Source organism: Cyprinodon tularosa, unplaced genomic scaffold (genome assembly GCF_016077235.1).
Source record: "Cyprinodon tularosa strain WSP-4 unplaced genomic scaffold, ASM1607723v1 ctg38, whole genome shotgun sequence".
NCBI classification, from domain to species: Eukaryota; Metazoa; Chordata; class Actinopteri; order Cyprinodontiformes; family Cyprinodontidae; genus Cyprinodon; species Cyprinodon tularosa.
Window position 1 is genome coordinate 3054361 of NW_024039096.1, and position 23327 is coordinate 3077687.

A 23327-nucleotide genomic window follows, 5' to 3' on the forward strand; every position below is an offset into this window, starting at 1 on the left:
CATTCACTTTTTAGTTTATTTATAAATTGTGTTTGCAATAATATTGTCTGTAATTGTAGAGTAGGAAATTAACTTTTTTTGTTTGTAAATACTTTGTGTGTTTGTAAATACAAATACAGAACATTAGCTCTACAGCCGTATCCTTTGATATTTTTCCTACCAAACCTACCTTTAACTCATACAAATATGAAATTTCCAAGAAAGGGAAAAGATGGTATTGCTGATAAATCAACAGATTGTGAAGTATTTTCTTAGAAACATTTAATTGATATAAATATGTCTTATTTTTATAAGTAGTAGTAGAATGTATAATATTAGCAGAATTATTATTATTTTTAATCAATATTATTAAAATAATACATTAACTTACAAGAATAGGACATAATGGTATTGCTGGTAGTGATAAGTAATTGTTTTTTTAAATAAAACGTCTAATAAAAATATATATATATAAAATAATGAATACAATAATAATAATAATAATAATAATAATAATAATAATAATAATAATAATAATAATAATAATAATAATAATAATAATAATAATAATAATAATAATAATAATAATAATATACTATATGCAGTATTAGATGTGTGGTGGTATAATATTCTTCTCTGTATTGCTCTTATAGCAAAAAAGGCCTTATCATACTTACCAGTTGTATTTGTAAGTAATTGTATTGTAGTTTTCAAGCCATATTTGATATATTTAGAGCACTTGTCAATGTTAAATTTATTTATATAGCACTTTAAAAACAGGTATAAAACTGCACCAAAGTGCTGTACAGGACAATCAATAGTACTAATTAATAAAAACAGATTATCAAAACACTTCAAGTAAATGCCAAAGAATAAAAATTAGTTTTAAGAAGCGATTTAAAATGATCCAGGCTGTGGGCAGATTTAATTTGAAAAGGTAAATTTGATACTTTGATAAAGTTTGCATGAACTGATGCATATCCCTGGCGGGATTCGAACCGGAGATTTTCTCATTTTGCTTTTCCCTTCTTTTCCCTCCTATCTCGCTCCTTTCTCTTTCTTAATCTTTCAGTTGTATGAGTTCTACGGAGCATGAGACAAATCTCAGGGTTGTGGGTTCGATCCCCATGTTGGGCAGCTTTTTTCTCGTGGGTGTCAGTCAATAAATTTGGGCGATAACTCTGTATTACAAAAACATCTTCTTTATTCCAACTTTTATCTCTAAACTACGGAAGAGGATTAGGGCCACTGGAAATTTTATTTCAGTATAGTATGGGAAAAAAGTCAGAATTCTGACTTTAATGTCAGAATTCTGACTTTAATGTCAGAATTCTGACTTTAATGTCAGAATTCTGACTTTTTTCTCAGAATTCTGACTTTAATCTCAGAATTCTGACTTTAATTTCAGAATTCTGAATTTAATCTCAGAATTGTGACTTTTTTCTCAGAATTCTGAGATTAAAGTCAGAATTCTGAATTTTTTCTCAGAATTCTGACATTAAAGTCAGAATTCTGACTTTAATGTCAGAATTCTGAGTTTTTTTTCTCAGAATTCTGCCTTTGTTATTGTCAGAATTCAGTCAGCATTCTGAGATTAAAGCCAGAATTCTGACTTTTTTATTGTCAGAATTCAGTCAGCATTCTGAGATTAAAGCCAGAATTCTGACTTTTTTATTGTCAGAATTCAGTCAGCATTCTGAGATTAAAGCCAGAATTCTGACTTTTTTCCCATGTTAAACTGAAATAAAATTTAAAAATCAGTTAACTTTGTTTTTTTTGTTTTTTTTCAGTGGCCCTAATCCTCTTCCGTACTAAACTTAATTGTTGTGCTGAGCTGGGTTTTGGATTGGGGCTAGTTCTAGCACTTCGATGGTCGTTTGGTGCATGGCGCGTGTTTTGAAGCTGCTTGTGGAGAGATGTCCTGGGCCGTGAGTAGTGAGGAAACAGGAAGCGATTCTTGTGGGATGGAAGAGGGAAATAGTGACAATGAAGGTTGGAAGATAGCAACATCAAAAAATGAGAAAAAGCGGAAAAAACAGAGATCAGTTAAAGGGGAATCTAGTTCAGAACAATCCAGTGATGATCAATCCATACATTCCACAGCACAACAAAATGAATTCAAAGTCATATTCAAAGTCGTTAATCAGGCAGACTCTTTTACAAACTGGAATCCGGTTCACTTAACAAAAACCATCAATAAACTTGTTGGAGAAGTCAGAGGTGCCAGAATTCTGTACAGTGGAGACCTGCTAATTAACTGCAGAGACAGCGCCCAGCAAGGCAAAGCAATACGAATCAACAAAATTGACGGGATAAGAGTTCAGTGCAGCCTAATGGAGAACAAAAAGATCAGCAGGGGAGTCATTGGAGGAGTTCCTCTAAAAATTTCTGAAAAAGAGATTCTGGAAAACATAAGCGGTGCAAAAGTAAAAGAAGTAAAACGGTTAAAATCAACAAGAAACGGAGAAAGATCTGACAGTTTATCGGTATTAATTAAATTCGAAGAAGAGCAATTACCAAGCAAAGTATTCATCGGTTACATCAGCTATAATGTTAAAATCTACAATCCTCCACCATTGAGATGTTTCAAATGCCAAAAATTCGGTCACATTGCAGCAGTTTGTAAAGGGAAACAGAGATGTGGAAGGTGTGCAGGAGAACACGAATATGGTAAATGTGGAAAAGAAGCTAAAATAAAATGCTGTAATTGTGGTGGAGAACATACTGCTGCCTATCGCGGCTGTGAAGCAAGCAAAAGGTCTGAGGAAATAAAAAAAATGAAATTTGAGCTCGGAATAACCTATGCTGAAGCTGCAAAAAGGATCCCATCTCAGTCAGAAAAACCCAAACCTACAGTTCAACACACGGCAAATTTCAGACCTCTAGAGAAATCTCCAAAAATTGATGAAGACTCACTAATTGTTAAAAAGACAAATTTTGTTCTTTTCATGGTGGAAGTGATTAATTGTACTGCACAGACAACAAAAAAAAACTGAAAAAATCAAAATAATAGTGAAGGCTGCAGAAAAATATCTAGACGTAAAAGATTTGAACTGGGAGATGGTTGGAAGCATGATGGGAGGACCGATGGGACCATCAGAAACTGGCAGAGTTACGATGACCTAGAGTTAAATTAAAATGATATGGGCAAATGTGATTTAGTATTATGTTGGTTTAAGTTACACAGGTTTTTTTTTTTTTTTTTTTGGGGGGGGGGGGGGGGGGGGGGTGAATCGTTTCCTGTTTTCTTGCTTTACTCCATATCAGTTGGTGGCGGTAATGCACATTTCACAAGTATGCCAACCGCCATAAAATCTCATAAGAAGAAGAAGAAGAAGAAGAAGAAGAAGAAGAGCTGGGTTTTGTCTTTTGTTTTCTTGCCATCGCATTCCGGAAGTCGTCACCTCTGTGTATACCGGAAGTGCTTCTATTTACGCAAGGAGGTCAAGATGGCTGCCCGCTGCCTGTAAAAGGGTCGTTCCAGAAGCCAGTTCTATGTTCCTTCGACATGTATAAATCACCATGTTGCAGACTGACAGGTAAGAGCAGAGGAAAGGTTGCATGTTCCGCCAGCAAGCGGGTTAACTTTATACACATAATGACTTAATGTCGGTCAGTAGCAGCCCAGAAGCTAATGCTAAAGCTAGCTCAGCATGTAGCTTCCCGGTTGGGAGTTAGCTTTGAATAGAGACTGCAAGTGTGTTTGTGGGGCTGCCAGACATCTATTTATGTAAAATTGTTTAGTTTTTTTGTTTTTCCACTCAACTCTACCACCGTGCTTCTACAGCTAATGCTAAATATCTAAAGAGTTTTGGGTGTAACACAGGTTAGCATACCTGCTACTTTGGCTGAGGTGCAATAACAAAAATGCTATAACCAGATAATAACTACACAAAGATCATTTAGTCTTGTAGAGATCCACACAAATAAACACAGATTTGGATTTTAGGATTGTTGTTATTGTCATAAAACTTTTATAATTAAACAGTAGTAACTATTTTATGTGGGTCAACTCGTGACCCAAATGATCCTTTCACAGATTCACACAATCTCTCAATAAAAGAACATCAAAAACACATAAAAGAAAATATGTACATCTACTTAAAAAAGAACAAAGTTTTGATTAATTTAATGATTCATGATTTAATTATTAATTTAATGATTTTAGACCTGCACATGGTTTACTCAAAGGAAAAGTGTATAAATTACAGTTAGACATATTATCTACCATAAATGTGCTGCTGAGGTTATTTTAGGTTTGGCTAGGTGTCATTATCTATCATATTTCATATGCCACAGTGCGACTCAGGGTGTGACAGCTGCCCTAATTAGGGATTAGATATAGAGAGTGATATAAAATATCTACAAGTTATTTATATATGCATTAAAAACAGGTTTTCTGTTGGGAGCATTTTCATTATCCCCCGTTTGTACAATTTATTCAAGGGGATCTGAAATCATAATAATTGCCAAACTACTTTAATGATTAATTTAAACTACTACAAACTACTTTAAGGAATGAAGCTTTGTTTTTATATATTTAAAATAGAAGCAGGACAAAATGTCAAGTTGAGAGAAGGGTAATGAAAAAAGCTAAACAAAATAAAAAGCATCTATAGTTCACGGCTTAGTAAATAAAATTCAGAATTATATATTACATTACAGGGGGCAGCATGCTTGGCTTTTTAATATTTTAATAGGAATACAGAAAACATGTAGGGGCGCCAGTTATTAGTATTATTTTTTTATTAAAATAAACTGGGGTAATAATTGGTGTTTTGATTGGCTGTCTTTTTTTCAAATGGGGGTTTCAGTCACAAACTCAGAATGAACTGCCTGATTATGTCTTTTTCAATATGTACAAAACATAAGGTTGTCCTGAAGCTCAAGCCAAGAGATGAGTTGGATCCAATCTTATTTAAACTTTTGAACCCTGTTAGCGGTGTTGCTAAGGTTATTGCCAACTCTAGCTGTCAGCATTCCTTCTGGCTTGATGCTCTCTTGCCTAATTTCCATATGTCATTGTCATCCAGCTGTAGAAGGAGCTCCGAATCCTTTTGTTGCCTTTTTTTTTTCTTTGGCTGCCTGCCAAACCAGTGCAAAGAGATAATGGGATAGGTGGAAGGGAAAACTTGTAAGGATGTTAAGAGAAATAGCTTTTATAGTAACAAGTAAAGAAACTAGGGATGCACGATATAATCGGCCCCCTATCGGTATCGGCCTGTATCGGCCTTAAAACTGAATATCGGACATCGGCCACCCCACCGATATTTAACCCGATATTTGATCAGCTTCTGAGTTTCTAAAGTCTAAAAAAAAAAAAAAAAAAAAATACTACTTCTTCTTCCTCAAAAACTTCTTTTTTACAGACTTAAAAACTTCTAAAGACGAGGGAAAAAATATTGATACATTAAAATATCACAATATCTTCATATGCTGATATATTGCCATTTAAAAACACCATATCAATCTCTTTTACTAATGAAATATTGCTATATGTCATCGTTATGCTACGAAATCCCCCGAAAATTCACAAAATTTTGCCATATTTTTATATGTTGATATATTGATGCGGTATCGATCTATTTTACTAACAAAATCTCACAAGAATTTGCAAAATATCACGAGAGTTTGTAACAGAACGATGAAATTTCACGAGATTCTGAAAGTAAAATAGATCGATACCGCGTTTTTAAAAATCTATTTGATATCAGCATATGAAAATATATTTGAGTATATTATTTTTCAAAGTGTCAGAAATGGATAACAAAACTGCTATTTTCAATGACTACTTATTTTTGTCCAGCTTTAAAGGAATAGTACACCCAAAACATGATTAGCCTTCATTTTCTACTCACCCCCATGCTGAACAACACTCTGGAGTACTTTTTTGATATCTCAAATGCATCTGGAGATCTGGGAGGCTTCTTGCTGTCTGCTGACATTCAAATAATGGAGGTCTATGGCGCCCGAGACAGAAAGGTCCACAAAAACGTGTCAATATTCCTCCATACTGCTCGTCCATTGTAATCCAAGTGTCCTGAGTGGGTAGCATCCAGAATTTACTCGAAACGAAGTCATTTAGAACGTTTTAGAGCCTAAACAGTAGTGTATAGGATTTCCTAATAGCGCCCCCATGCGCGCTCACGATTCTACGGAAGCCGGCAGACCAAACCAGCGCATTCAGCTCGGCAAAGAACTCATGCTCTTCCTCAACACTGAAGTCCTCAGACATTTTTCTTTCGTTGTTTCTTTCTTTGCACAGGTAAACAGCACATTTCTTCTTCTACGCTTGCATTATCGGCAGAGGAGACGCTGAATGCGCACTCTCTTCCGGTTTGGTCTGCCGGCTTCCGTAGAATCGTGAGCGCGCATGGGGGCGCTATTAGGAAATCCTATACACTACTGTTTAGGCTCTAAAACGTTCTAAATGACTTCGTTTCGAGTAAATTCTGGATGTTACCCACTCAGGACACTTGGATTACAATGGACGAGCAGTATGGAGGAATATTGAGACGTTTTTGTGGACTTTTGTGGACCTTTCTGTCTCGGGCGCCATAGACCTCCATTATTTGAATGTCAGCAGACAGCAAGAAGCCTCCCAGATCTCCAGATGCATTTGAGATATCAAAAAAGTACTCCAGAGTTTTGTTCAGCATGGGGGTGAGTAGAAAATGAAGGCTAATCATGTTTTGGGTGTACTATTCCTTTAACATCGGTATCGATATCGGTTATCGCCTACATGAGTTTTAAAATATCGGCATATCGGATATCGGCCAAAATCCCAATATCGTGCATCCCTAAAAGAAACTACATAGAATTTAGTTTTGTAGTTTCATAGCCCATACTAGCTGGTGGTAATGCAGCTTTAGGTGTTTGCCAACTGCCAAAAAAAAAACAGTGCTGGAACTTTAAGGGCTGCATCCTCTTAGGCCACATCTGTCGACTGATTTTGTCAGGGCTGCGCAGAAAGTGTTTCTAATCGACCAATGCGTCTTTCATTTATGCAGATTTGAAGGATACATCAGGAGTATCCTTCATGGGCTACCATTTCCCATGATTCAGTGCGGGTTGTGGCAGATCGGTCAAGCTCGGCCAGGGATGGTGGACGCAGTAACAAAATTATAAAAAAACGTTAAATGATCATTTTCAACGACCCAAAATAATATTTTAGGACCTTTTTGAGGTGAGAATGTGGATGAGTTAACTAAAATATAGCTAATCTGTTCATTACGATCCCTGTGATCGAAAAAATAATTTTGTGTTCCTCAGCACCAGCCCACTTCCCTCTGGGCAGTCATCCCTCCCTCTCCCAGGGACGGGGCCTGCTCTCCAGCTGAGACAATGAACCTATCAAACTGCTTGGTGGAAGTTAAACGCATAATACATTCAGATAAAATCAAAATACTCATATTTGACTCATTCAAGACTGTTATTTGTTGTTCAGTGAATCTTTGCTGGAATCAAAGTTAAGCTTCAGAATGGGAGAATTTGATTTGACTCTACTGCAGGTATAACATTAATAATTACTGTAGCTCATCTTCAGAGGTCTGCAGCCTCGGTTCAAATGCTGAAGCTCGGACCGCCGCAGGGCCTCTTGACCAGCATGATGCCGCCCTCCATAGACTTTGCATCTAAATCAGATTTAGATGCCAATTCTATGGAGGGCTGCATCAAGCAGGTCGAGATGCCCTGCGGCGGTCAGAGCATTGGGGCCTCAGAACATCAGAATATTCCGGTGTTCTATCGTTGGAGAATCTGAGCGTTCGATGCTGGGGTTTGGAAATCTGAATCCTTTCATTCTTGATGCGAAGCATCAGCCCATCAGAAAAGCTGATCCAGGAGTTTTCTGGGAGAAAAACACTACATGCAAGCTGTGATCTCTTGCTTCTGCATATGGGAAAAAAGTCAGAAGTCTGACTTTTTAATATCACAATTCTGACTTTTCCATCTCAGAATCCTGACTTTCCTCATATTAAATGAAATAATATTTAAACATCAATTGTTTTAGAAAAGCCAACTTCATTTCAGCGACTGAACTTAAGCGATAGCTCAAACTGGAAAAAAGATCAAAAAAGACCAGAAAACACTGAGGTTTTACTGGCGCATTACTGATAACTGTCACAGTGATGAGTTCCTTCAGTAGAAGACTCCTCCTACCCAGATGCACCACAGAGCGCCACAGGAAATCATTCCTACCTGTGGTCATCAACCTCTATAACGCCTCCCTCAAGTGATTCAGACCCCCACCCCCCCGTAATTAACATTTATGCACTATTTTTGCACGATATACGTACACACACATATATATATATATATATATATATATTACAGAAGAGCTATATGTGTATATATTTTATCTCTTTTTAATCTTTTTTTTATCTTTATTATATTGTATAGTTGGATGTGTGTATATATCATATAAAACTGTATCTGGAGCGTGTAACAAAACTAATTCCCCTCTGGGATTATTAAAGTATTTCTGATTGTGATTCTCATCAGCCATGTTTAAAAGTAGAGAGGGTTATTGTTGTTTTCGCATTTCTCTTGTGCTGTTTTACAAAGCCTGTCAGAAAAATCTCAAAAACCTTCCTTGCTATTCAGTGGAGAAAGTCATGAAATCGGTGTGTTTTGAAAATTATGCTCAAGGTTGTAATGTGTCGACTTACAGCACAGTCCTTTTTTCCCCCCCTGCCTGTAAAATAAAATGTACTTTTTAAAGTGATTTCATGCGCTTTCATTTTTTGTTTGCAGGTTTTCTTGGTTTGAGAGTGAAACAGAAATTGGTTCAAATCGCTCCTCGATGTAACCAAACTGCCCGAAGCCTTATTTACCTGCACAGAAGAGATCCATCAAACTGGCTGACATATCAACATCTAAACTTTCTGAAACGACAGGTACCTTCACTGCTCTGCAAAAAGTTAAAATCATTTTTTCTTAAAATAAGTGCATTTTTTTTCTTGAATTGAGGAGGAAAGTGAGTAATTGCCAATGGAACAAGATGATTTACATTTTAAATAAGAAAAAACAATTGCTTTGTCTTATTTCAAGTGCATATTATCTAATTATCTTATTTTAAGAGTAAAAATACTCATTCCATTGGCAAATGATCTATTTACCTACTCATATTAAGGGTAAAAAAACTTAATTAGGAATCTTTTGTTCCTTCTTGTTTTCCTTTTATGATTCATATTTTCCTGTTTTTGGCTTCTTTTCCAAATTTTGTTTTCATAGTACGTTACCAAAAACAGCAGCGAGCTTCACCAGCGTGCAATCCCCAAACATGACCTGAACATCGTCGAAGAAAGACATGCCGCCGTCGAAAGGCAGGAGGAGAGAATACTGGCTATTGATTCAGAGCTTGCAGACGTTGTGCCACTGTCGGAGGATGTAAACCACGAAACACAACCTAAAAACGCCTCCATCAAGCCTGCTGCACAGAGTGGGGCACCCCTGGAAGGTTCTGCGTCTCATCTTGTCACAAACAAAGATGAGCCGCCACACGTTCACGTCGAGACGGAAGAGGCGAGGCAAGCCAGAATGGACCGACAGTGGAAGCCGCTGAGAGTTGATGTTGCAGATTTACCGGATGTCTACGCTAGACTGGCTAAAATCAAGCTCACAGGTAGAGTGCCTTCTACATCACTGTGATGACAGGACATTAGAGTAGTTGATAGGTAGAGAAAACTATGTTTGCATACACAACTTTTTTTTTTCTAGTCTCATGATTTTCTTTTTATAATGCTTCAAAAATCTTTAAAAGAGGAATTCATTACTTTTTCCATTGGGAAAGGGAAACAAGAAACAAGACACAAATTTTACTTGCTCAGTATTTTGTTTGATAAATATAGTTCCTGATGTTTTTTTTTTTAATGTTTTTTTTTTGTGATTCAGTAAGTTTCCAGGTTCCTGGTGTGTATATGCATAATCGGTTATGACTGTTAATGTTTCTTATATATTTTTTATATTTTTTTCAGCTCTGGTGGTAACAACTGCAGCAGCCGGCTTTGCAATGGCTCCCGTCCCCTTTGATCCTCTGCTGTTTGTTGTTTCCTCTCTGGGAACAGGCCTGGCATCCTGTGCTGCCAATTCCATTAACCAGGTCAGTTAGCCTCATTTCTTTTAGGCCACAGTATCATTTTAAGCATTTTTTTAAAACTGACTGTTAGAAAATATTGTCTTATCCTGCCGCCATTACTCTGCTTTAGTACGGAAGAGGATTAGGGCCACTGAAAAAAAAAAGTTAACTGATTTTTATTTCAGTTTAACATGGTAAAAAAAGTCAGAATTCTCACTTTTTTTGTCAGAATTCTGACTTTAATCTCAGAATTTTGGATCTTAATGTAGATGGGCACCATGAAGGAAGAGATGTGGAGCACTCAGCTTCACTGACAAAGATGTGAGTTGTTTGAGAGGGCCAGTGACACATTTGTGGAAAATGATGGAATTAGACAACTTTTTACGTGGCCGAGGGGTCCCCTCATTAATAGAGGAGCAGAAAGTCATTAAAACAAGAGAGCTAGTCTCTAAAACAGACATGGCTATGGCTTGATGCTAACATGTTTGTTATCTGTCAGAATTCTGAGATTAAAGTCAGAATTTTGAGAAAAAAGTCAGAATTCTGAGATTAAAGCCAGAATTCTGAGATTAAAGCCAGAATTCTGAGAAAAAAATTCTGAGAAAAAAAGTCAGAATTCTGAGAAAAAAATTCTGAGAAAAAAAAGTCAGAATTTTGAGAAAAAAGTCAGAATTTTGAGAAAAAAGTCAGAATTTTGAGAAAAAAGTCAGAATTTTGAGAAAAAAATTCTGAGAAAAAAAGGCAGAATTCTGAGAAAAAAAGCCAGAATTCTGAGAAAAAAAGTCTGAGAAAAAAAAAGTCAGAATTCTGAGGAAAAAAAGTCAGAATTCTGAGGAAAAAAAGTCAGAATTCTGAGATTAAAGTCAGAATTCTGACTTTTTTCCCATATTAAACTGAAATAAAATGTAAAAATCAGTAAAATTTTTATTATTTTTTTTTCAGTGGCCCTAATCCTCTTCCGTAACTTTAGACATAAATCTGTTGGCTTCCACTGTTTTTTTTATTAGTTCTTTGACTTGATGACACACTCCTAGATCCAGATTATTCTTTGAATAATCAATAATTTTTCAGGCCTCCCCGCCTTTGTTTTCATCCACTTAACGTTTCTATTTAAGCCACACATCTCAAATATGCAGTGAGCTGACTGAGAGCTATCATTATTTCTCCCCTGAAAGCTTTTTCAGGGCAGTAAACAAAGGAGCTCTTTTCTACACAGTAACTTAGAGCGCCCTGAATGAGTAGAGCCTCCCTCTGCTGTCTCATGTTGACGTTTTACATTGGAATTTGCTCTGTGATTTAAGAATTTTAGTATAATGGGTGAACTCTTTGCTAGCCCTTGATTGAACTGTTGCTCAGCGGCGGTTATAGCCTGTAATTTGGCAGAGACTTTGATTATACTGCGGGTTCGTACCCTTTAGGAGAACCTCTACCTGTGCCGTCTACATATGTCTCATCTTCTGGGTTGTAATGGCTTAAAGCTGCAAAGTCTAAAGGGCTGATTAAACTGCAGATCTATGCTGCATTAATCTTCCATAAGTTTTAAATCCAATTGGCCTGAAATGAAGCTGACTGCTTTACTTTTTTGATACTGTATCCTAAGGAGAGTAGATATTTTAAAGAAATGATCCAGTCGTTGTTTTGATCGTTAAGCTGGAACATTTACAGCTATGAACATCCCATTTTCTTGGGTGTTTCCTCTGCTCTCTGTCTCAGCGGTAGTTTAACTGCTGAAATCCCTGCAAAGCAAAGAAATCTTCACATTTTATCACCTGCAAACCTTTTCTTTTTATATATTTATTTTAAGGCTTAAAATTACCCAGTTTAAAACAGTCTGACTTCTTGCAAATTACCCAGAAATTTTCATCAAGGTTTCCTGACTGGTTCTGATTTTGAGTTTTCTCTGAGGTCACAACTGATTATTTAAATGCCGGCCAATTTTTACCCCTTTTTTATTAAATGTGTGAAAACTAAGAGGTCCTATAATTTTCATTCTTCAAAGGCAGCAATCAGCAACATGCTTTTATGTTGAGTTTGCTAAAATAAAGGTAAAGGATGGAAAAGTTTTTCTTTTTTCTTTTTTTTACCTAACCTTTTGAGGTTTTTAGTAAAAAAAAAAAAAGAATTAGAATTGATCCACATGCAGAATGCTGCTTTTTTGTGGATAAATATCCACTGCAGTGAAAATAGATCCTTGTTGACCCTTTTCTTTCTTTCACCATTGCGTTTTTTTTAGTCTTGCTTAAAATTCATCTGGGCTTATTGAAGCCAAGAAGTCGTTTTACGTAACAAGTCGCTGGTATGTGACCCTGAGCCTCCAAACCACAGACAATCATCCGGCTCTTTCTCCCTCGTTCTCTTTTGGTACATTGTCATCAGAGTCCTAATTAGAAATAGCTGGAGATGGGATCATGGTTTGAGGCTTAATAGCCACCTGTCCTGATGTGAATCTACCTTTGAAGTGGTTTTACAATATTTAGGCACGCAGGAATGATGTATTGTTTGCAGAAAAGAACATTGTTCTGCCTTGTAAAAGTATTCATATCCTTTTAACAGTTTCTAATGAAAACCCCAAGCCTCCATCTATTTTATTGTGATTTCACATCGAAGATTTAAAGGCATACTATGCAACATTTTTCAGTTAATTAATGTGTTCCATAACGTTTTAGATGATTAAATGAGTCATTTCAGGTCGAACAAAGGTTTTCTCAGCCGCCCTGGTGGTCTGTAGGGGAAATACCGTACTTGCAATTGCAAAAGCCCTCGGCCCGCATCGCGAGAGTCGGTCTTGCTTTACGGCGAGAACTGCTACACGCCCCCAGTGAAAGGGATGCTCGTTGCTAGCGCAGTGGCGATATTTGTGCAGTTATCATGGCGGAACCAGCGAGAATTTTCAAACTCGAAAATCGGAACAAAATAGCCACGTACCGCAGTAGACATGGTGATTCGTTGTGTTCGCCTGTCTGCTAAGCTCAAAACAACCGCGCCTGGCTTGACGGAGAAACCAGGAGAACAGCTGAGCATATTTACGACAGTGCACTTTTACTTTGGCCCTCTGGGGGGAGCCTCGCTGGAAAATCAACACCGGTTGCATAGTGTACCTTTAAAAATAAGACACAGCTGTCTTAATGTGAAAAAAGACAGACCTGTATTGGAGATGTTAGTCTGTAATACTTTATGCAACGAGTCCTATAGGGGTTTGCACATCTATATACTGAAGTTCTTGTTCTTTCCAGCACAGCTCTTCTTATATACTGCAAATGTCTGGTGACAATATTGAAGTTCTGCTAGAGATTTGGTTCTAGAATTTGACTGGGCGATATTGACAGATTAATGTTCTTTAATCTAAACGGTTCCAGTGCAGCTTTTGCTCTTTGTAGGATCAGTATTCTGCAGGAAACCTAAAGATTATCCTGACACTAATAAGGAAAGTATCCCCATAGCATGATGCTGCCAACACCCTGTTTCATTATAAGGATAGTGGGTTCTGGTTGGTGTGCAGTGGGTGTTGTTTTCTAAACCGACCCTGGTTTATTTCAAGTCTTCATGATGATATTTCTGTATTGATCTCTGAAACCTTCACAAAACAGCTGGGTTTATACTGAGTTTAAATTACACACATACTGTTTACTAACTACAGGTCCGCTGAAGGACGTTGTTTTCAGAGTTAGATTATGGGCCTGATCTTCAAAAGGTTGCCCTGTATTCAAACAAATGCGATTGTTTGCACCTGCAGAGCAGATCTTCATACAAGCTGCAGAGTGAGTTGTGTGTGTAATTCGCCGGACAGTGTGTTTAAACTTTCTGGTGAGGTAAATTCTTACCTGTCCACCAAAAATCTCAAACATGTTTATTTATTTATTTAATTTTTTTTGGTAATCCTGAAATAAGTAGAAGTTGTTTGACACATTTTCAGAGTTTTCTGCCTTCAGCTGCTTTTTCTTTTCACTAAATTTCATTCCTAAAATGCTGATGTTGGGAGATATATATATATATATATATATATATATATATATATATATATATATATATATATTATAATTATTAACCAAAAACCTGATAATTCAATGCAGAGATCAAGTGAAAATGCCGTCTTGAGAAGTCTGCTTCTCCACCCTAATCCCTTAAAGGAAAAACCCGTATGTACGTGATGCTGCTGCGGTCTAAAGACCATTCCTATTTGTTCCTCCTTGACTAGAGGTAGAAGTTCTACCTCAGTTCTACATCCTCCATCCAAACATTCGCACGTTTTGGCCGTTAGAATAAGATTTATAGCTTCATGAACGAAAAACAAAAGGTTTGCAGCTGCCATTGCAGACTTTGCACCTCGTATGAAGATCAGCCCTGCGCATGTAGACACGTTTTCACTTGTTTTAAAGGAGAAGTCCGGAAATATTCAAAATTCAAACTTCTGAAAGTACTTTAATTATAAAATTATTACATACTTTTCAATAAATTATACGTTTTTTTTATATTAAGAGTAATTGCAATTAAATGTGTTTTACTGGAGGCATCCATGTTTGTCAAAGAACACTACTGCCACCTACTGGTTTGTGATGTCACGGTGCGGTATCGGCTGTTGATCAAGTCCCAGTGCTGTATCTGGTGTTTGTCACAACGCGCTATTATCCAAGTCATCTTGAAAACATTCTTCTTCCAAATGTTGGCTACATATTACGGGTTTTTTCTCTGGCCAGAAGTTCGATGGCAAATCCTCCCTCTTCAAGTCGGCGATCCAACGACGAACCCGTCCGTGGAGGATCAGGAATCTGAAAGGGGAAATATTTCATTGTTTTTTCACTTTTACCCGATGTATTACACATCCAGCTGCCATGCACGTGGGCATAGTCAGTTTCACTATAGCTCTGGTGAATTTCAATGGTGAAGTCCTCTGGAAATCTTCAATAATTGTTGTTGATTGCAGATGTGTCTAGTAGTTCCCATTGATTTAGCTTGTAAAGCTGGGAGAATGGCGCTAGGCTTACTGCACCATGACGTCACTGCTGGAAGATGGCAGGAGGGAGGGGCTACTATATTTGAGCCAAAATGGCCGCTCCTGCACTCAGTGATCTACGGAAGAGGATTAGGGCCACTGGAAGAAAAAAAAAAGTTAGCTGATTTTTAAATTTTATTTCAGTTTAGTATGGGGAAAAAAGTCAGAATTCTGACTTTTTTCCCCATACTAAACTGAAATAAAATTAAAAATCAGTTAACTTTTTTTTCTGACTTTAATCTCAGAATTCTGACTTTTTTCTCAAGATTCTGACTTAAATTTTAGAATTCTGACTGAATTCTGACGGTAAAAAAAAGTCAGAATTCTGAGAAAAAAGTCAGAATTCTGACTTTTTTCCCATACTAAACTGAAATCAAATAAAAAAATCAACTTTTTTTTCTGACTTTAATGTCAGAATTCTGATTTAAAAAAAGTCAGAATTCTGACTTTTTTCCAATACTAAACTGAAATCAAATAAAAAAATCAACTTTTTTTTCTGACTTTAATGTCAGAATTCTGATTAAAAAAAAGTCAGAATTCTGACTTTTTTCCAATACTAAAACCAATAGTAAAATGAGTCAGTAAACTTTTTTTTTTTTTTCCCACTGGCCCTAATCCTCTTCCGTAGTGATTACAACGAAAATTAGTAGTTTTAATTTTTTACTGATTAACGCAAAATTCTTTAAATCACCGCAAAGGTATTAGTTTTAGGTATAGATTATGATCAATTGATTATTCCTTGCTGACCGGACTTTTGCTTTAATATTCTGCATGTAAAGCGGCAGAGCAGTGTGACATCTTATGACCACACAACTGTTGGGCTTCCATGAGGAAAAGAGAGAGCGGGGGAGAGAAAAGCATAATCTCTGTGGCAGTCAGAACTTTGGATTTGCTGTTAGAAGCCAAGGCTGCCATTTGAAGCGCCCTCAGGCCAAAAGGAAATGTTGTGGTTCCTTTTCCAAACATCCACTTATTTAGGAAACTGACCCAAAGGAACCAGAATATAATAGCAAGGGTACTTTAACCAGAATTCTTTGTGGTTACAGTTAAATTGATTAATAGACAGGAACCTTCATATCCAGCTACGAAATTCAACCTCAGAGTTGACTTTATTTATGAGAAGCAGATTAAAGATATTCATAATCCACCAAATGAACTAACTGTAGAGTTATTTGATATTGTTTGCTAAAATATTAATGGAAAAAGCCTCTGCAGGTGTGCCATACTTCATCACTTTTAGTCGTGGCCGCCGCTTCGTCCAAACGGATAATTGGGTAGGATGGACGTTTGAGGATGGAGCCTGAAAGGCAGCAGGGAGGTCTGAGGGAGCTTAGCGCTGTTAATGGTACTTGATGGATCTTTTGAATGTCCGGGAGGGGAAAAAAAGGTAAAGGGTTTCAGTGTTTTGACAGCTTCTGTAGTGCGAGTCAAACCGTGCTGCCTTGCGTGTTTGTCCTAATGAGAATGCAAACAGGCGTGTTTTGTCTCTGACTAGTGTCGTTCTCTGCTTTCGTGAGGAAGATGCCTCGTTTTCTTTTGTCTCTGTCTCATCTGTGGCGAGCTGTCTGAGGCTGGCACGCACAGCGAGCCCCCACAAGACTCCCCCCCCCCCCACAGCCCAACCATTGCTTACCACTTCAAGCTGCACTCTGCTGCCTTGTCCTGTGCAGACATGCATTATTTACCCTCATGCATGCTTTCGTGTCAGTGCATCTTGGTCGGCCCTTTGGAGTATATGGGTGGGATATCCAAACACGGGAACAGGTTTTACAAACCGCCGTGTGCTACTACCATATAGTGACACAATATTTCTATGCCTAAAATATAAAATTACTGAGTTTAAGAAAGTCTAACTTTTCCAGCAACTCTTAATATTTTCTTTCAAATCATCCTGGACTGATTTTTAGGGAAGACTTTGGGCTTAATCTTTAAAAAGTTTGCATGTTTTAAAACGTGTACAAACCTGTTCGGACATGCAGAGCAGATCTTCAAAGAAGACTCAAATCGATTTATCTACGCATGCTATTCAGCAGGCAGCGCTTGCTAACCTTTTCCACCTTCATCAATATGCAGATCATATTCTAATGACACAATCACACAAGGATATATAAATGTGAATATTAGCCATGTGCAAAATGATCTTTCAAATCTGAGACTCAACTGCCGCCACAATTTTTTTTGCATCTTATTGAGCTTAATTTGAGATTTATGAAATAATTTTTCTTGTCAATATTCGGCTCTTGGAGCTGATTGGTGCTCCTACCATATAATTTAAGTGTCTAAAGCTGGGCATATACTGAACGATTTTTTTCAATCGTTGCACGCAGCTACAGCTCACACTGTACGATGCATCCACAGCATTTAAACGTTGACAGCTCACGATGTATGTTCTCACGCTGTTCGGCCCGACGCTCTACCTGCTCACACTACACGTCTAAAAACCACGTTGGACTCGGTCTGCAGTGAGATGGCCTTACTCTGACTCATCTATCCAGAAGTCAACCGCGCTACCTTGGCAATTTGTGCAATTTTGTGCTGAGAGCCCTAACAAGAAAAGGCGACAACGTATTTGGACAAAGACATTGCTAACCAAACGTGGCTACTACCGCCTGTCAGTTTTACAGAAAGAACTCCATTTCACTCATTGCACCCCCGTCATGCTTCTGGGTTTTCGTCTGACAGGAAAAAGAAGAATCCTTGTTTGCCCACTGAGCCATTTGCCCTCAACGGCTGACTGAATTTCAAAGAAGTTTGATTTTCTCCTGACCTTATGATTCCGGATCGGGTGGGGGTCGTCGGAGGCTAATCGCCCCTCGTTGCCCCCTGTACGCTACATGATGCACGACTCACAATTAGGTTGAAAGTAAGCCCGATCGAAAAATTCTCACGCGACTGGAAAATCTCTAACCTGACTCCGCCAGATGGATTTGCTCCGCATATCCATCAATCAGATCAACGAAGCATATGACGTACTAACAGAGCGACGACGAAAACACAACCACAAGCCAGGCTACTCTTGCCGAAACCAGTCGGGAGAAGAGCAAAAACATCTTTTCTTCTGATAAAAACTTCCAGAGCAGTGTTTTGCTCTTCTTTCAGTGAAGAAATACTCTGTAATTCCGATAAAACTTGCTCGATAGCCCCGCTAACGCTAGTTTCATCGGCTGAAGCCGCCATGTTCTTTAGACTGAACTGCCGCGTCGTTGCGTCATACCTCAACCCGCCTCAAAGCCAACGCTGATTGGACGTTCGTTTGGTGAACGGCTCCAAATTTTCTTTAATGGAGAGTCTCCAGACTGATCTGCGAGTGAAACCTTGAAAGCTCGCGAGATCAGGATGGTCTCACGAGGCTAGAAAATCTGCCCGAAAAGGGCAAAAAAATCGTAAAGTGTATGCCTGGCTTAATCCGATACTGAGTTGCTCGTTTGACAAAGAGCGCGGCTTTTCAGCAGTCTGAGCTCCCCTTATCTACCAGAGCTAACTAAGGTAAGAGTTGTTGCTAAGGAAGCAAAAAACATCTCACACTTATTTGATCAGACATCATTTTCGTTCTAGCCTTGCCTTTACCAGTACCTCTATGAGGACTCAATCTGCAAAGTGCTCTGCTTAATGAACTTCTTCTAAGCCTCACTTTATTTGGCAATATGTTGGGTTAAACTAATGTTGACAGGAACTGGCAGAAGTTAATCTAGTGCTTTAGAGCGTTATCTGTAAATCTGACTAAAGCTAATTCTCTCAGAGAAGGAAGGGTGGGGCGATTGGGTAGTAGAAGGTTATGGTGACAGTTGTCATTTTCTTCGGCAACTCTGGCTTAGAACCTCATTTCTCTTTTACCGCTATTCTCAAACTGCAGGAGAACACAGTCTGCTAATTTCAAAGGGGAAAAAACATGTGTGGGTCTTATAATTTTTATTAGCTGTCTTTGTAGATCACCTGCAACACATCCATAGATTGTAGCCAGCAAAAAGCAAAACAAACCTTTGCATGATTAATTTAGAGCTCCCTACTTTGAATCTTTGTGAAAGTTGCTTCGCTGTTTTTCCAGAAAATCAATAAAACCCAAAGTGCCTGATCCTCAGTCCGTTTCCTTAATTTCTAAATACTTTATCAGTAACTTCTTAAAATTATCATTTTATTCGACATCTATCCCACTTTAATGCAATTTTGTTTCTTTCAATATACTTTATTTCCTTGAATTTAGTTACTACTGAACTATGCTACATAAACAGACTAGTTGATGGAGCTAAAAACAGGCCCAGCATGTCCAGCATCAGAAAGGAAACTTCAGTTTTGTTGAATTCATTTAAGTAAATAAGCAGTCTGCCGGGCAGCCGTTGACGTACTTGCCGTATGTCAACATGTGCCAGCATGCTTAATAACAAAACATACCCATAACTTATCCAACATATGCCAGCGTTTTTGCCAGATTTTTCGTACGTCAGGCGTACACTGGCTAAATCGTCAAGGTGTGACAAGTGCTTAAGAAAAGACAAGGGTGGAGGGTAGACTTCCAGAAGGACATCATACCAAACATAGTTAGAGCTGCAGTGAGATGGTTCATATCCAAGCATATTAATGTTAGAATGTCCTAGTCAAAGTTCAGACCTAAACCAAACAGTGCATCAATGTAAAGACTTTAAATATTACCTCCAAACCATATAACCGTTTCCTTCCTGCTCAGTTACATTAATTGATGCTGATCTATCAAAATGCATTAGAGTTCATTTTTGTAACATAGCAAAACCTGAGAAGGTTCAGTAGCTTTTAACACTGAAGATGCCCTTCATACAGTAATAAAAGTATAGTATTATCAGCCCTTATTTTTTATTCTCATTGGAAAAACGATGTAATAATGTTTAGTATTGATTATAAATTGCGGTTGTGGCTTGTCTCTGAAAGGTTTTTGAGATTGCCGGTGGGTGGGGCGGGGGGGGGGGGGGGGGGGGGGGGGGGGGGGGGTTCTTTGAGTGAAAGGTCAGTCACATCAGAGTGTTCACCAGTTGGCTGGTTTTGCATGAAAAGGAACCCCTTCCTTGCTGCAGATGCTGCTCCTCAGATCTTGTTTTCCAGCAGCTTAGTTAAAACAAAGGAGGGAGTTGATCTTTGACTTTGGTGCTTTGTAGATTTCTGTTTTGATGGTCTCCACCAAGCTGTTAATTCAGCCTGAGAGAAAAGATGGACATTTGTTTTCTAATTGCCCTGAAAACATGGCACAAAACTGAACCTGTGGGTATCCATCTTTCAATGCCGGATTAGGATGAATATTTAACCAGACAGCTCTGTTTAATAGTTTTGCATGAAAAGGAACCCCTTCCTTGCTGCAGATGCTGCTCCTCAGATCTGGGCATAGTCAGTTTCACTATAGCTCTGGTGAATTTCAATGGTGAAGTCCTCTGGAAATCTTCAATAATTGTTGTTGATTGCATGTTAACTTCTAAATATGTCATTGTGTATTTGTTGTAGGTTTGTAACAGGCCCCTTTCAGCTTGTGCTTTCTGTCTCCAAGCTTTACGTCGAGCAAGGAATGGGTGGGTTGAAATGGACCCAACCCTATTACACTTCTGATCCATTTCTGCAGGGATTCATGGAGTAATTACATTATAAGGTGACACACAACAGCTTGTGTCTAAGATATTGAAAAGCTCTAAACTAGGGCTGCCCAAACTTTCCCACACTGCTTCGTTTTGGGGGGGCAGGCAGCTACGCTAATTGTGTCAATTAAATAAAACACTTATTGGATGGTTCGGCTTGACATGGAAAACGTTTAGTGTTACATCCTGTATACTCCATCCCCTGCCTTCCAAGGTTGCTGTATATATACACATATATATATATGTGTGTGTGTGTGTGTGTGTGTGTGTGTGTGTATGTGTGTATATATATATATATATATATATATATATATTAGGGATGCACGATATTGGGATTTTGGCCGATATCCGATATGCCGATATTTTAAAACTCATGTAGCCGATAACCGATATCGATACTGATGTTAAAGCTGGACAAAAATAAGTAGTCATTGAAAATAGCAGTTTTGTTATCCATTTCTGACACTTTGAAAAATAATAAACTCAAATATATTTTCATATGCTGATATCAAATAGATTTTTAAAAACGTGGTATCGATCTATTTTACTTTCAAAATCTCGTGAAATTTCATCGTTCTGTTACAAACTCGTGATATTTTGCAAATTCTTGTGAGATTTTGTTAGTAAAATAGATCGATACCGCGTCAATATATCAACTTATAAAAATATGGCAAAATTCCGTGAATTTTCGGGGGATTTCGTAGCATAACGATGACATATAGCAATATTTCATTAGTAAAAGAGATTGATATGTTGTTTTTAAATGGCAATATATCAGCATATGAAGATATAGTGATATTTTAATGTATCAATATTTTTTCCCTTGTCTTTAGAAGTTTTTAAGTCTGTAAAAAATAATTTTTTGAGGAAGAAGAAGAAGTAGTATTTTATTTATTTTTTTTGACTTTAGAAACTCAGAAGCTGATCAAATATCGGGTTAAATATCGGTGGGGTGGCCGATGTCCGATACTCAGTTTTAAGGCCGATACAAGCTGATACCGAAAGGGGGCCGATTATATCGTGCATCCCTTAAATATATATTCTCTAGCTTTTTCTCCGCCTCGACCTTCCTTTCCGAACATACGGCTTTATGATCAATTCCACGCAAATTATTAGCGATATATCTGACGAAATTGTTTTTATAAACATTTTTTATTTAAGAATGATGAATGCCACGATAAACATATTCAATTAATTTTAGTGCCAATTAAGGCCTTAATTAAAAAAAATATGAATGAATTGTAATTATTTTTAATGATCCGCGAAAACACATCTGTTTATTTCTATTTAGCCTCAAAAAGGATTATTATTCAGGATTTTTTTATTGGCATGTTATGTGACTATGTACCTTTTTAAATAGTGCTGATAGCATATTTATGAAGTGGACCAGACTGATGGAAGGAAATATTTTCCATATTCAAGTCTAAACAGATGAATGTTATGTGGTTGAACTTCAAAGGAGAATTTGATCTGAGAAGAAAACAGTCGTATCCCTGCAGTTGTCAGCAGAAGGTTGTCGTTCTTTGAAGCTCGCTGAAAAGTATTGGACTATTACTCACATCCAAAGCATCTCGCAGAGCTGTCAGTGCTAAAGCTTGTCGGTGCAAACGTACCTCACCACAACACAGTTGACCTCACGTGAGAGGCATGATCCACGACAGAATGATGGAAGGCTAGGTGAAGCTCCTCCCTGATTAACCTTTTAGTTTCTGTCAAAACACTGTGATTATGGGCTTCATGACCAACCGGGAAGGATGTCGGCAGCTTTTAGAGCGGAGTCCAAGAGGAGGAAACCACCCAGCAGCACAAAGCTGTCTGCCTCCAGGCCTGCTTTCTTGTCCCTTCTGACAAACTGGGATTTAGTCATCTCGGATCTCTTGTTCGGCTCCATCAGATTTTAAAGCTGTTTGGCAAGTTTAGGCTAAAATCTACTATAAAATAAGTTCCAAGTTTGTTTTGTTCATTTTTCTTTCATTGTTGATATCATAACTTGTCTGCCTAAATGTTATCCTTCCGACCAGTTCTTCCAGAACGTCTAATAACTGTTCTCTAGATCCGTTTGAGGGTCAGAATTTCAGAGCTTATTGCAATATATTACAGGGTTCCTACAGCATAAGGTGAGTTAAATTCAAGACTTTTTAAGACTTTTTAATGCCACTTGAAATAAAAATTTAAGACCAAATTCACAAGAAACACAAGAAAAACCTGCTTGCGACTACGGTTGTCAAAAGTATCGAAACTCAAAAAAGTATCGATACTGAAATGTTGTATCCGGATACAATACTCGTTTTTAAAAGTATCGATACAGTGCCGTCACCAGTGGCACCTAAGCAGTCATTCATCTAAAGTGCAGAATAGAGGACAATGCACTTTCTGAACACTGTGTGATTCAATAATTCTGTGCTCTTTTCAGTTTCAGACTTTTTTTGTAACGGATGCAGCTGCTGAGAATTATTTTTGTTTCTTAACTGGTTTGGCCAGTGTCATTGTTATGTGTGCAAAGCATAGCCAAGGAAGGAACACTTAATTTGAATTTTATAAGTTTTTTATCAAGCTTGCTTAATATTATGCACAGCATACAAACTTTATTGTATTTTATTTATTAATGAAAATATTTCTGTAGAATTATTGAGTCTTTGTTTTTATCCTTGTGGTATCGAAAATGGTATCGAATATTTTCCTTAGTATC

At 37.7% G+C, this 23327-nt stretch overlaps 1 protein-coding gene across 1 annotated transcript in view; it reads left to right on the plus strand.

The window, feature by feature from the left end:
- Window positions 1-3385: 3385 nt before the first annotated feature.
- The window catches only part of LOC119791071 (protoheme IX farnesyltransferase, mitochondrial), a 61238-nt gene continuing 41296 nt past the window's right edge, over window positions 3386-23327 (plus strand). Inside the window, exons 1-4 of the mRNA XM_038296921.1 lie at window positions 3386-3518; window positions 8734-8876; window positions 9214-9604; window positions 9957-10081. Coding sequence (XP_038152849.1) covers window positions 3488-3518; window positions 8734-8876; window positions 9214-9604; window positions 9957-10081 — 690 coding nt within the window. The 5' untranslated portion in view covers window positions 3386-3487. The remainder of the gene's footprint in view (window positions 3519-8733; window positions 8877-9213; window positions 9605-9956; window positions 10082-23327) is intronic.